At 41.4% G+C, this 15421-nt stretch overlaps 1 protein-coding gene across 1 annotated transcript; it reads left to right on the forward strand.

Moving 5' to 3' along the window:
* The first annotated feature begins 5798 nt into the window (after positions 1–5798).
* Positions 5799–14906, forward strand: ZNF397 (zinc finger protein 397). Its single transcript, XM_008575706.1, has 3 exons — positions 5799–6289; positions 6555–6696; positions 11303–14906. Exons 1-3 carry the CDS (start codon positions 5876–5878, stop codon positions 12349–12351), a joined length of 1605 nt encoding a protein of 534 aa, XP_008573928.1. The 5' UTR covers positions 5799–5875; the 3' UTR covers positions 12352–14906.
* Positions 14907–15421: the final 515 nt, after the last annotated feature.

Consider the following 15421-nt stretch of genomic DNA (forward strand, 5'->3'; position numbering starts at 1 on the left):
ATTATTACCCACAGCAGTATAATCCCAGTCATAAAAACATAATATAAAATAATGAATATTTAAAAGTAAGACAAATCCAGGAAAGGTAAGCAAATTAGGTTGCACCATCTGATGATTATTAAAAAATAAAAGTATATTAGGCATGTAGGAGGCCTAAAGTTAATACAGGGTAGTATATAAATTAGTTCTTCATTTACCACCATGTTGCCTAACAAAATTAAACAAAATGAATTTCTCATTAGACACTGTCTAACAGAAACCCAATGAGTATTCAATAAATTCATGTTCTGTAAAAAAAATCAATTAAACCTATATCTCCTTCTGGTAATGATTGCTACAACAAAAGAATTTAGGCAAATAATACAAGCTCAAGGCAACCAAATTGTTGCTTTGCCTCCACAGATTTGTCACCCCTTTTCCCCTGGGTGATAGAGCCACCAAAGATTACTCAAAGCCCATCTCTTCTGAGCAGTGAGAAGCCCCAGAAAGGGGTTAATATCCCAGAACCCTCAAGTGAGAGGCATTTCTTCCATTTGGATAATTAACTACGAATTGGGGGTTCTCTTCCTGCATTTATTCTCCAGACCAAGAAGTTACAGGAAGAGACATAGGTGGGGTTTTGTTAAGCACAGTTTAACACGTTTAACAACAGAAGCTGGTAACATTCAGTAAGTCAAGCAAGGTGACCTTCTGTAATGCAATTTGCAACAAAGGCTTGATTTTAGCAAGCATTCTCTTCTTACTCCAATTTCCCAGGATCTTTACATATCAATCAGTAACTTGTCTGTCTTTGAGCCAGAAACCTTGCTGTTGAATGATAAAGTAAATCGAGCAATTGTACTTCACTGAATGAATAGTCTTACTCACCAATCACTAGTAATGCCTGGGGCAGATATTATCTAACAATTTTCATACATATAAAAAACAGAAACAAGAATAAAGACAACATGAAGCAGAGAAAAAAAATTACATTTTCCTACCCTTGATTCAATAATTCATGAGACAAAGACTTTCACATTAAAGCAGGCCCCACGTGTGTGAGATGGAAGTGGGAGAAAAGGAGGGAATGATATTTGAGGGCAGTGATATAATTGAGAATACTGAAAGTTAAGCCATGTACCTGGAAATTGTTGGCTAAGGCTCTAAGAGGTAATCAGTTGCTATCCCACTGGAAATTTAATGCAAGTCCTAGTAATTAGCTCTAAAACTCCAGTCTACATCTCTTGCAACTAAGTAATTGATTTATATTTTAAGTGTATGTACCATCTTATAAGGAATGACAGGGAATCTGAAATTTTTTTACTAGTGTTTCACTCTCTTACGGATACAGGGGAATCAGATTACCCACTGAAGTAGATGTTACTATTGCACACTCAGCATTCAATTTACCCCCCTTTTCAGCTTTTTAAACATAATCCTAATTTCATAAGCCCTCCCCAGGGCATCTGTGTCTTTCAGGAGAGGTTGGCTCCCTCCTCAGACCTGGGATATGAATCTCAATTGGCCTAAGCCCATCATAGAGCCCCCACCTCCCTTGTCAGTGATAGGCACAAGCCCTTGAAGCAGGTTTAGCTAATGAGACATGAGGGGGAAATCTACTGGGGGAAGAGAGTTTTCTTGGTCTTAGAAGGGGGCAGAAGATAAGGGTGTCCCCTTTTTCTGCTTCTGGACATCATCTGTAATCCAGAACTGAGAAAGCCATTTTAGTACCATAAGGGAAACCAGACTGTTGAACAAACCAACACACTAAAAGATGGCAGAGCAAAAAGGAGTGAACCTGGGTCCTTGACAATATTGTCAAGACACTGAATAACCAATCCTGGGTATAGCCTTTCCTCCATGCATCTAGCTACATAGGGTAAGAAGAAAAAGGCTCAAACAGTAAGGACATTTAGTAAGGATTTTAACTGACATACCTTCTCAAGCCATGTGCCTGGAAATTGTTGGCTAAGGCTCTAAGAGGTAATCAGTTGCTATCCCACTGGAAATTTAATGCAAGTCCTAGTAATTAGCTCTAAAACTCCAGTCTACATCTCTTGCAACTAAGTAATTGATTTATATTTTAAGTGTATGTACCATCTTATAAGGAATGACAGGGAATCTGAAATTTTTTTACTAGTGTTTCACTCTCTTACGGATACAGGGGAATCAGATTACCCACTGAAGTAGATGTTACTATTGCACACTCAGCATTCAATTTACCCCCCTTTTCAGCTTTTTAAACATAATCCTAATTTCATAAGCCCTCCCCAGGGCATCTGTGTCTTTCAGGAGAGGTTGGCTCCCTCCTCAGACCTGGGATATGAATCTCAATTGGCCTAAGCCCATCATAGAGCCCCCACCTCCCTTGTCAGTGATAGGCACAAGCCCTTGAAGCAGGTTTAGCTAATGAGACATGAGGGGGAAATCTACTGGGGGAAGAGAGTTTTCTTGGTCTTAGAAGGGGGCAGAAGATAAGGGTGTCCCCTTTTTCTGCTTCTGGACATCATCTGTAATCCAGAACTGAGAAAGCCATTTTAGTACCATAAGGGAAACCAGACTGTTGAACAAACCAACACACTAAAAGATGGCAGAGCAAAAAGGAGTGAACCTGGGTCCTTGACAATATTGTCAAGACACTGAATAACCAATCCTGGGTATAGCCTTTCCTCCATGCATCTAGCTACATAGGGTAAGAAGAAAAAGGCTCAAACAGTAAGGACATTTAGTAAGGATTTTAACTAACATACCTTCTCTCTTTCAACAGTTCCACTCCTAAATAGCAGGCTTCTCAATATAACAAGGTGTGGTAGGCTGGATGCAAAGATAACTGCCAAAATTTCCTATGTTCAAGCTGTTCCTTCCATTAAAAGGTGCAATCTATTTTTCTTTTCCATGAATCTAGTCCTCCTGTCTATGAAATACAGAAGGATATAATGCCAGTTCCAGATGTAGGCTTTAAGAGAACAAGCATCTTCCTTTCCTCCTTCGCCTCTCAGAAGCCAGTCGTGGTGTAAGAAAGCTTGGGCTAAACTCCTGAAAAATGAAAGACTACATGGACAGATGCCTTATGAAGGAGGATGAAGTAGCTCCAGCCAAAAGGCAGCACCAAGACCCCGTTAATAGGAGTGAAGCCATCTTGGGCCTTTCAGCCCCAGTTAAAACCACAATAGTTGACACCCCGTAAGGCCAGCCATCTCGGCTAAGCCCTGCCTGAATTCCTGTCCACATCTGTGTTTAGTCACTACATCTTGGAGTGGTTCGTTATTCAGCAATACATAACTGAAACACAATTTGTTCTCTTGCTTTGTAAAATTGCTGTAGTCATTTCACAATGATTAAGAAATATCGGGCCGAGCCCATTATTTAGTGAGTCACTCATGCTAATAAACATTTTTTTCCAAATGTGTTTTGTCTTAGCTCACAAAGAACTTATTTGTTTCTATGTACGTATCACATTATCCTAATTACTAACATTTTAAACATAGTATAAGTAAGTGGAAAAATATTCGTAAGAAATTAGAATTGATATCCTTAATAAAAAATTCTCACAAATAAAAAAAGAAAATACTAACACCTTAATTTTAAAAAACGGGAACAGCCATTTGTCTGAAGAAACGTAACTGGTCAATAAACATGAGCGGGAAATCTCTTAACTTCAAGCTTAGTACGGCCAAAGAAAAATTTAAATAGTAAGACTTAATGCCAGCGAGATTCCAGTGAAAAATGGGAAACCTCCACCTTCCAGGCCGGAATCTGGGACACCAAAGTCTCCTCGAACTATGCCCCTTCGGCGTCCCTGGTCACAAGCTGCCTGACTCTGGGCAATGTGTCCACCTGTAAATAGGGACGATACAGCTACCGCACAGAGCTGTTGTAACGCTCAAATGACACACAAAGAGAAGGGCAGTAGAAGTGATTGCTACTTTTTATTCAGCCCGCTCATCTTAGCGTTTCCTTTCATCAGAGAGCCTGGAAAAATACTAGAACATAGGGACGATACAGCTACCGCACAGAGCTGTTGTAACGCTCAAATGACACACAAAGAGAAGAGCAGTAGAAGTGATTGCTACTTTTTATTCAGCCCGCTCATCTTAGCGTTTCCTTTCATCAGAGAGCCTGGAAAAATACTAGAACTACAGGAAAAAATCTGAATGTTTTCCTAGAAAACCAGGAGTGGGATTACCAGGGAATGACGTGACACCAAGAATGGCGGCGGTGGGTGGAGAAGGCCAGGGTGGGAGGCAGTCCAGGCGGAAGAGGTGCCCTCTGGGAAGGGACCGCCCCTCGGTAGGACCTCCTCCTCTCTGCGCACCCTCGCCCGGGCAGTCAGGCCCCATCGGACAACGGCCATGGCCAGAGTGCGACGGGAAGAGTGGAGCCCGCGGCTCTGATTGGCTGTCTGTGAGCAAGGGGCGGGGCGGACGGAGCCCGGTAGGGCGCGCGAGCGGAAGGCCGCGCCCGTGGACTTCCGTTCTTTGTGGCTGGTCGCTCGGGGTCGGCTTCTTCCTCTCTGTCCGCTCCTGGGCTTCGCGGTGAGGAACGCGGACCCCCAGGCGGAGGGAGGGTAGGGAGGGCGTGCGTCCCCGGCGGCGGGCGTGGGGTGGAGGAGCCCCGCTTCTCGGCCTGTTCGTGACCGGGTCGCAGCCCCTTGGCCCGGGCGGCGTCTCTGAGCCTCTTAGTGGACGCGGAGGAAGCCAGCAGTCAAGCACCTGCTTTCCTCTTTCCAGTTGTTTCCCCACCTGTGTGACTTCGCAAATGCTATGGCTGTACCGGGGATATAAAAATAAAAGGGCTACTGCATCGGGGCTGGTTAATAAACCACATATTTGTTGCGTAAATATTGTTTAATCTCTAACCTTAATCGTAGTGTTAGGATAAATTTTATTCATCTGCCCGGCAAACCCAAGGGCGTACATTCCTATCGATATTCACCCATCCTAAAATCAGGTGTTTGATCTGTATCACAAAGTTTAACACATAGTTATTTGTGAGCGTATTTCGCTTTAAAAAACGTTTACTCCCAGGATAGTCTAAGCTTTTTGAGAACTGAGGTTGACTTTTTTGCTGCTTTTGTGTCTGTACTAACATGTTTTTGAACACGTGGTAGGCATTTTACGTAATACATAATACTTGTTGGTTAATTCCTCATTAGATTCATTTATTCTTGAACAAAAACGTTAAAGCCTGGCTCAGGACAGGGCCCATAGTAGGTGGCTCAGTGTTTGTTGAAGAAATGTGATCAAATGGCAAAGAACACATAATATTTTTATTTAAATCAACTCATGTTTAATGTGAATTTTAAAATATTTTACTACTACCTTAAATGAAAGTCAACATTACCTGGTAGAGATAGAAGATAACTAAAAATAAATTTTAAAAATCAGCATTATTAAACTCTGCCTAGATAGTGTTACCCTTGAAAGTATGAGTCTAAGGACTATACTTCATTAAAAAGAGAGTTCTGCCAGTTTTACATACATATTAAAAACTGAGAATTTCTTCCTTTATGCAATAAGGATTGAAAGAGAATTGAAAAATAATTTTCTCACTATGTGACTCATGCTAATACTACATACTTTTGCTTCTAACATAATTTCTTCTGTCTTTAGTTGTAGGAATTCTACATAATGGGAGACACTGAATAAGGTGAATGATTTTTAGTTTGTCATTTGATTATAATTTATTTAGTTACAGTCTCAAACATGCTCCCTTTCAGAGTATTTATTACTGGAGTGACTGATCTTTATTATTAAGAGTTCTTAGAGATAATTTTTCACTGCTGTGAATTAACAGTGCTTTTGTATCTTTCAGGAAAGAAGAGATTACTCACACTCTTTCTGAAGTACAGCACCCAGTTGTACTCAGCTTTTTTGCTAAGCAGTTTCAGCCCAGAATGGCTGTGGAATCCAGAGCAGTTTCAGCCTTGATATCTCAGGATATTCAGGAACAAGAACTAACACTAGTAAAAGTAGAAGACGGCATTTCCTGGGGTCAGAAACTTAAACAGAATGGGAGTACCCTATCCTGCCAAGAATTGTTTCGCCAGCAATTCAGAAAGTTTTGCTACCAGGAGACACCTGGGCCCCGGGAGGCTTTGGGCCGACTCCAGGAGCTTTGCTATCAGTGGCTAATGCCAGAGTTGCACACCAAGGAGCAGATCCTAGAGCTGCTAGTGTTGGAGCAGTTCCTGAGCATCCTGCCTGAGGAGTTGCAGATCTGGGTTCAGCAACACAATCCAAAAAGCGGCGAGGAAGCCGTGACCCTGTTGGAGGATTTGGAGAGGGAGTTTGATGATCCAGGACATCAGGTGGGAACAGAGAGAAGTGGTGTGGGAAAAGAAATTCACAGCCTGGGGCATGTGGTAACATCAAAACAGTCGGTTGAAAATTTGTATCTACTGAACCATAACCTTGAAGTGACTACTAGGGCCATACCTGTCTCTACTCTTAAATAGTCTTATTACCCTGTCCTTCATCCCTAGAGATATCCTCATTGACCTCCTTGAGATTTTTTTACTAAGCAGTTTCTCTAGGGATTTTCTCATTAAACTAACCATGTTTTACTAATTTCAGATCCCAGCTAGTCCACAGGGACCAGCGGTGCCATGGAAGGATTTGATATGTCATGGAACATCCCAAGAGTCAACAAACATCCAACTCCAGCCTCTAAAGACACAGCTGAAATCTTGGAAACCTTGCTTTTCCCCTACAAGTGGTGAGGAATAGAAACTCATCTTGGAACTCTTATCAGTTAGGCCTCTGGTTTTGAGGGTGCAGAATTAATTGCGTTTTACAAACTTGCCCCATGAGAGCATCACCTTTATTATTCTTAATCAGAGATGTTCATTTTAGCAGCCTTGTATTCAGCAACCCTTATGAATTGCAGTCAGCCCTCCTTGTGTCAGTTTCCTTGTCATTCATTCACTTAGTGCATCATTTTATAACTTTATAGGGTACAAATAGATATTTGGTATTGTGGTAGGTACTAGGTCTCTATCTTTAAGGAGTTTTCAGGTCCAGGTGGATGGTAGACAAGCAAAAAGGGAATTGTAATGCAGTGTAGTAAATTGTAGAATGAAAGTAGGAACCCAGGTTCTGTGGATGCTCATGTAAAGGCACCTAACACATTCTTAGACCTTCAAGGAACACTTTCTTATGAAAGAGACATCTAAGCTTGGACTTGAATTATGAGTAGGAGAAGCCAGGTAAATAAGAGCAGGAGTGGTGCAAGCAAAGGCTGCAGAGTCCTGAAGGTGAGAGAATAGAACCCATTCTGAAAAGTGCAAGTACAGTTCAATTTGATTTGAGTAGAGAATTGAGAGGAGAGGTGGTTAAGAGATGAACTAGAGAGGAAGATTGGACCCAAGTTGTGAAAACCCGTATGTAATGCTGTATTAGTGTGTGTCTGTTGCTTATGACAGAATACCTGGAACTGGGTAATTTGTAAAGAAAATGAAATTTATCACTTACATTTTGAAGGCTGGGAAGTCTAAAGTCCAGGGAACACTTACAGTGAGGGCCTTCTTTGGTGGTGACTTCAGCAATGCCCAGTATCAGTTGCAAGAAAGGCAGAAGCAAGAGAGAACTAACTCCTCATTCCTTCTCCTTTTAAAGCCTTCAGAACCACACCCATGACCACCATTAAACCATCAATGGATTAATCCATTTACTTCGTCATGGTCCTCACAATTTAATCACCTCTTTACAGCCCCAGCTTTCAACTATCAATACGATTTCCCACCCTCAACAGTTACAGTGGGGATCAAGCTTTAGTGAACTTGGGGAGGGGGGGACATTCAGTCCACTGAATTCTGCTCCTGGCCCCCCAAAACTCATGTCCTTTTCACATACAAATACGACGTTTCATCTCCATAGCCCCAAAGTCTTAACTTGTCCCAGCTTAAAAGTCCAAAGTCCCATTTCTGAAATCAAAACTAGCTATCTACTTCCAAGATACAATGGTGGGACAAACATAGGGTATATATTTCCATTCCGTTTCATCTCCATAGCCCCAAAGTCTTAACTTGTCCCAGCTTAAAAGTCCAAAGTCCCATTTGTGAAATCAAAACTAGCTATCTACTTCCAAGATACAATGGTGGGACAAACATAGGGTATATATTTCCATTCAAAAAGGGAGAAATAGGCCAGATGAAAGGAGTAACAGGTCCTAAAAAGGTCCAAAACTCAGCAGGGCAGGCATTGAATCTTAAAACTGGTAAATCATTTACTTTGACTCTATGTTGGGCATCCTCTGCAGACTGGTGCAGCGATTGGGCCTCCAAGTCTTCAGGTAGCTCCGCCCCCATGGCTGTCCTGGTCTCTGGCCATGCTTCAGCTCTCATAGGCTGGCTTGCATGCTGGTAGTTCCACAGTCCTGGGGTCTCCATTGTGGTCCCGCTCTCATGGCTCCACTATACATGGCACTGGTGGGGGGGTTCTGCTGCAGTTCTGACCCCACATTTCTGCTTGTCATTGCTCTAATGAAGGGTGTCTGCAGTGACTCTGCCCCTGCAACAGATCTCTTCCTGGGCCCCAGGCTTTTCCATACATCTTTATAAATGGGTTGGAGGCTCCCAAGCCTCCACAGCTCTGGTCTTCTCCAAGCCTACAGACGTAACACCATGTGGACGCTGCCAAGGCTTCTGGCTTATATCTTCCAAAGCTGCAGGTCCAGCCACACCTGGGGCCAGTTTAGCTACAGCTGGAGCAGTCAGGGTATGGGGACCAGCATCCCAGGGTGGCTCTGGGCACTGAGCCCATGGAGGCCATTCTGCCTCCCTTGGCACTCTGGGCCTGTGATGGAAGGGGCAGCCTCTAAGAACTCTGAAATGCCTTTAAAGTCTTTTTTCCATTCTCTTTTGTCCCTTTCTTCGGTACTAATCTCCTTAGCAAATGGTCAGCAGGCTATACCCTTGTTCCCCTCTCTCAAACTGACTTTCTCACTTTTTATATGGCCAAGGTGAGACTTTTCCAATTTTTTGCCCTCTGCTTCCCTATTATAGATTCTGCTTTTACTTCATGCCTTTACTGCCATAACTCAGTGTAGGCTGTTGCAGGTAACTATGCAGCTTCCTGAATGCTTTGCTGCTTAGAAACTTCTTCTGCCAAATACTCTGATTTATAATGTTAAAGTTCCACATTCTATACAACTTTTCAGCATGAACAAAATGCAGCCAAGTTCCTTGCCAGTTCATAGCAAGAGTGATCTTTGCCCCAGTTTCCAAAGTTTCTTCCTATTTACATCTGTGATCTTCTCAGAATGAACTTCACTCTCCATATTCCTTTTTTTTTTTTTTTTTTTTTTGTCCTTTTTGAGACCGGGCCGCACCGCGCTCAGCCAATGAGCACTGCAAGCGCACCGGTCATCCCTATATAGGATCTGAACCTGCGGCAGGAGCGCTGCTGCGCTCCCAGCGCCGCACTCTCCCGAGTGCGCCACAGGCTCGGCCCCACTCTCCATATTTCTATCAGCATTCTGCTCACCACCATTTAACCAGTCTCTAAGAAGTTCCAAACTTTCCCTCATCTTTTTACCTTCTTCTGACTCCTCCAACCTTTTCCCAACACTCAGTTCCAAAGCTCTTTCCACATTTTCAAGTATTTGTTTTAAGCAGTACCCCACTTCTCTGGTACCAGTTTTCTGTATTAGTCCATTTCTGTTGCTTATGACAAAATACCTAGAACTGGGTAATTTGTAAAGAAAATGAAATTTATTGCTTACAGTTTGGAGGCAGGGAGGTCCAAAATGCAGGGAACACTTATGGTGATGGCCTTATTTGATGGTGACTTCGATGATGCAGGGTCTCACGTTGTAAGAAAGGCAGAAGCAAGAGAGAGTTAACTCTTCATTCTTAATGCCCTCTGAACCAGACCCATGACCACCATTAAACCATCAGTGGATTAATCCAATTACTTGAGCATGGTCCTCACAATCTAATCACCTCTTTAAGGCTGCAGCTTTCAATTATCATGATAGGATTTCCCACCCTCAACAATTACAGAGGGGATTAAGCTTCAGTGAGTTGGGGGGACATTCAACCCACTACACATGCTAATTCGTTTGTACTGTTTCTTAAGTGTAGTGGAAGGCAGTTGAAGGATCTTGGACAAGGGACTGACATGGTTGGATTTGTGGTTTAGAACTTACCTACAGAGTAGAGAGTGGATTTGAGGAAGACAAGAGTAGATTCCTGTTAGAGACTGTTGTAATCCAAGTGGCCACAGTGAATATAAATCAATATGTGTTATGGTGGGGGCTGGGGAAGATCAAAGTTGACTCCTGTTCTTTAGCACTTAAATTGAATTGCAATCCCTGGTAATTGTTAAAAGTAGAGCATGAGGGAGAGGAGTTGAGAATAGTACTCAGGTTTCAGTCTTGAACAACCTGGTTAATGGTGGTGCTATTCACATAAATGGGAAAACATAAGGAAAAACAAGTACATCTGATGATATGTTTAGATTGGGACATTTTGGTGCTTGTGAAATTTATTCAGTAATTAAATGCCCAATTAGCAGTTGGATATGAGTGTTTAGAGGTTAATAGAATTGGGATAGAATTGGAGATCTGGGAAGACATTAAGCTCACAATATAAGTAGTAATTGAAACCTAGGAGGTAGAGAGTTTGTGGAGTGAGGGTACAGGAGAGCTCAGAACAGAATCTAGAGGAACACTAGTGATTGAGTGCCTAGCCCTATAATCTTAAGAAGAAACGGCCACAGAAATCAGGCTAATATGACTGCAAGAGAATGTCTCTAGAAGGAAATTGTGGTCCGCAATGTCAGTGCTGCAGAGAGGCCAACTAAGTAGGATCCAGAAAGTATTCATTGGATGAAGCAACTATGAAGTTGGTGATTTTTATGAGACTACCATCAGTGGAAGTGGTGGGGGAAGGCAGAAACAAAATTGCAGAGTGAAGAGGTGAGTACAGACAACCCTTTCAAGAAACTTTAAATAGGAGTGAGTGAGGTTGCTTGAGGGAGATGTATAGGCAAGGAGCTTGATTTGAAAAGGTGAGAGAGACATGAGTTATGTAACTGCTGTTGAACAGGATTATGGAGGAAAAGATTGAAAATAATAGGAAAGAAATAGTAGGTAATTGATAATTGAAGTCCCAAAGGAGGCAGGAAAGGATGAAATTCAAAGTACAGATGTAGGTTTCAGCATTAGAAAAGGAGACCCTGTTTTGACCAACTGAAGAAAACATATACATGGACAGTGACATCTTTGTAGGTAGAAGCTTCTGTTTTCTCTCACGTAGAAAGTGAGTATTGAGAGTGACTGGAGAAATGTAAACTCTGTTTTTTGCTATTTATCATTTCAGATTGTGAGAACAATGCAACAGCAACAAAGGAGGACATTTCAGGAGAAAAATCACAAAGACTCCCTCAGGAACCTTCATTTGGAGGAGTTAGTGAGCACGAAAGCAGTTTAGAGTGGAAGCAGGGAAGTACTACAGGTGCAAAATTAAGATCCCCTTCCCAAAGGGGCAGTTTTAGTCAAATGATCTTCACACACAAATCTCTAGGAAGGAGAGACCATCATCAGGAGCCAGAAAGATGCTTGATTCTCACTGCAAACTCTATAACATGTAAGAATGTTTCTACAGAAGAGAGACCTTATAGATGTGATGTATGTGGACACAGTTTCAAGCAGCATTCCTCTCTAACACAACATCAGAGAATCCATACTGGAGAAAAGCCCTATAAATGTAACCATTGTGGGAAGGCCTTTAGTTTAAGGTCATATCTTATTATTCATCAGAGAATTCATAGTGGTGAGAAAGCATATGAATGTAGTGAATGTGGGAAGGCTTTCAATCAGAGCTCAGCCCTCATTAGACATCGGAAAATCCATACTGGTGAGAAGGCTTGTAAGTGTAATGAATGTGGCAAAGCATTCAGTCAAAGTTCATATCTCATTATACATCAAAGAATTCACACTGGTGAGAAACCCTATGAGTGTAATGAATGTGGGAAAACCTTTAGCCAGAGCTCAAAACTTATTAGACATCAGCGAATTCATACAGGAGAGAGACCATATGAATGTAATGAATGTGGAAAAGCTTTCAGGCAGAGCTCAGAGCTGATTACCCATCAGAGAATACACAGTGGAGAGAAACCATATGAATGTAATGAATGTGGAAAAGCCTTCAGTTTGAGCTCAAATCTCATCAGACACCAGAGAATTCATAGTGGAGAGGAACCTTATCAGTGTAGTGAATGTGGCAAAACCTTCAAAAGGAGCTCAGCCCTTGTTCAGCATCAGAGAATCCATTCTGGGGATGAAGCTTACATATGTAGTGAATGTGGGAAGGCGTTCAGGCACAGATCAGTCCTTATGCGCCATCAGAGAGTACACACTGTAAAGTAACTTGTGAATACAATGAATGTTGTAAATAATTCACTGGTATTTTTATCTTAGTTAGTCTTATCTTAGAATAAGACTCCATAAAGGTTGTAAACTACTAGGTCTTGAGTCAGTCTAACTTGCTTTGTGTAGTGTTTCCCAATGCTAGTGCAAATTGTCCCGTGAAAGCTTTTCCTGTTAGTAATCAGAAGACGGGAGAATCACTACTTCCAGCTTTTCTCTTACCATTAGGAGTACTCAGGAAATACGAAAAATGGGAATGTAACATTGAAACCTCATTTTCTATGAGAATGTCAAAAAGGTGTAGTGTCCCAGGCTCTGTCACTGCATCTGTCAATGTGCCAGGGTTGGGGAATGTTGTGGACAGTATGAGGGACAATTTGTCTCAGGAACTCAAAAGTTTTACTAACCCAATTAACAACAGTAACAGGGCAGCACAAAAGGTGGAGGAATGGTTTCATCAATTATTTAACAAGCCTAGGACAGGCCAGAAATTAAGGAGGCATGAGAAGAATACAAATTAATTTACCTAACCATTATTTTTTGAGTACCTGCTTTGTGCCAGGGACCAGGGATACAATGGGAAATGACATAACCTTTACCATCTGATGGACAAGGTAACCAAACATGTAATGACACTATGGTGTAATCAGTGCTATGTGACCTTAAGGAGCACCTAGCTAAACCTTGGAAGAAGAAATGGGGAAAGTGACCTGAAGAGTGAATAGGAGTTACCCAGGGGAGGGGGGCAGGTAGGCCAGGGAAGAATGTTTCCAGTGGAGGTAACAACAGACAAAGGCCAGGAAGAAAGTGTGGAGCACTCCTGTTGACTTCCTTTTGAGGTGGGGTCATGTCTATAGGAGAAGCATGGGTGTAGCCAGATTCTCAAGCAGTGCCTATAGCAAAATATGAGCCAGTTTTGTTAATATGTTAAGTTTCTACTAAGAGAAAACCCGGAGCCCTTGGACCACAGGGTAATCAGGAGCTTTGTCTTTATTGATGTGACCCTAGAGAAGGGGCTATTATGTGGTTTCCTTGCCCAACCTGTAGGCTAGCCTAGAACTTCCATAGGGGTAGTAGTGGGAATTAGGGTGAGAAAGAGCCTGGCCTAGATGTTAAGAGTCTATTGGAGTTCTAAGTCTTCCTCTCCCAGACGTAAGGACTCCTTTGGTCTTAGGATATATCAGAGTTGCTATCACATTCCACCTAATCCTCAAGGCTCTGGGTCAGAAGCTGCCATCTTATTTGTTTCTCAAGCTGTATCTCCACAGTCCCTAGAACACTTCCTTGGGCTCAGGTTCTCAAAAAATATTTGTCAGTTGCCGGGTCAGTGACTTATTTTCCAGGAATCTCACACGTTCAGTTTTCTTACGTTAGCAATACTTCACAGTATCTTTTGAAAATTTTGTTAAAGACAATGAAAATGAAGACAGTAATGGCCATGGTCAGTTGAGACTTCTCTTCTGAGTGACCCAGCAGGAAGGGTATCTTTAGGCTGGTGCTTAGTTCAAGGTGGAAAGTTGTACACATTAATCAGAAACAGAAAGACATGTTATTCAAAAGACCTAATTGTTGGAGGAATAACACCTTACCAAAAGCAAATCTATATGGAAATCTAGAATCCTGTGCATAGAAAAAGAATTTTCATGAGGACAAAAATGAAGAGAAGTAATGCTCTTGGGGCATATACAAGTGGGCATGTGCTAACCAGTAAGAATGACAGGAGGGCTAAATGCCCATGTTTGGAGAGAATATGAAAAAAAGGGATGGGGTCATTTGGAAAAGATGGTAAAATGTAACAAAATATATTGTAAGAGCTACTTGACTCATTTTCCTCCTTTTCCACAGAGAAAGATCCAAACAAAGTGAAAAGGGAGGACATTAAGTAGGAGTTGATATATTGCCAAAAGGAAATACTCTGTATAAGAGAGCTCTTACATATATCAATAAAAAATGTAACAGGTACTTGCTAAGGGCTTTGTATATATTTATTAGTTATTTCTCACTACAGCCCATATTTCACAAGTGAGGTAATGAATGCTAAAGATCATATAGCTAAAAAGTGGTAAGGTTAGACTTTGAACCCAGGCAGTAGGAACTCGGAACCCTGTTGTGGAGCCACTTCTCTACTGTCTCCCCATGAAAAATTTCCAATAGAACTAATGGTATTTAAATAGGCAAATAATGAAAGAACACGTGCCAGTAAACAATACCTGAATGTTCAACCTCACTAGAGTTGAAATGTATATTAAAGCAAGAGTTGAGATGGCTCTTTTCCCTATAAAACAGACAAACATTCAGGAAAATTGGGTCTCCGTGCTGCTAGTGAGATGTGAACACATTCTATCTCTGGCAATCAATACCAGAAGCCTTAAGAATTGCCTTTTGACTTTGAAATTCTACCTGGAAATGTATATTTCAGAAACCATCATGAATGTACAGAAAGTCTTAAAATCTGTTGAAACTGATGTTAATTAAGTATTAAATGAATCATTCATGATATGTTAAGTAAAAATATTACAATTATGTTAAATAAAAATATTACAATATGTACACTATGATCCCTTGTAATATATATACGCATTAAAAATACTGGAAGTGTATAATCTCAAGGTGCTACACTTATCACTAAATGATGAGGCTACAGGTGATTTAATTTTTTCTTGTGCTTTTCTGTATTTTCCTAATTTTTCTATAATAAGTATCTACTATTATTAAAATTAGGGGGGGGAAGTGAATAGAGGCCTTGGATAGTTGAGAAAATATTAAGAAAAGCACATGCTTTTCATAGCATCTCTTTCCCTTCCAAGTCTCAGGATGCTAGCTAACTTAACTCTGATCCTTGATTTCACCATTGGTAAAATTACAATGGCAGATTTACGCATCTTATGCATAGTATCAGAAAAGAGTTGGAGCAAGATAGCAGACTAGAGTGCTCAACCTGCAGTCCTCCAACAGAAAGGACGCTAGCTAACTTAACTCTGATCCTTGATTTCACCATTGGTAAAATTACAATGGCAGATTTACCCATCTTATGCATAGTATCAGAAAAGAGTTGGAGCAAGATAGCAGA

This window comes from Galeopterus variegatus, unplaced genomic scaffold (genome assembly GCF_000696425.1).
Source record: "Galeopterus variegatus unplaced genomic scaffold, G_variegatus-3.0.2 Scaffold1224, whole genome shotgun sequence".
In the NCBI taxonomy this organism is placed as follows: domain Eukaryota; kingdom Metazoa; phylum Chordata; class Mammalia; order Dermoptera; family Cynocephalidae; genus Galeopterus; species Galeopterus variegatus.

Excerpts from the sequence above, each read along its gene's own strand:
- ZNF397 (XM_008575706.1), top strand. The coding sequence starts at position 5,876 with ATGGCTGTGGAATCCAGAGCAGTTTCAGCCTTGATATCTCAGGATATT. Across the intron at positions 6,290-6,554 it reads TTGATGATCCAGGACATCAG|ATCCCAGCTAGTCCACAGGG; the intron begins GTGGGAACAGAG and ends TACTAATTTCAG. Across the intron at positions 6,697-11,302 it reads TTGCTTTTCCCCTACAAGTG|ATTGTGAGAACAATGCAACA; the intron begins GTGAGGAATAGA and ends TTATCATTTCAG.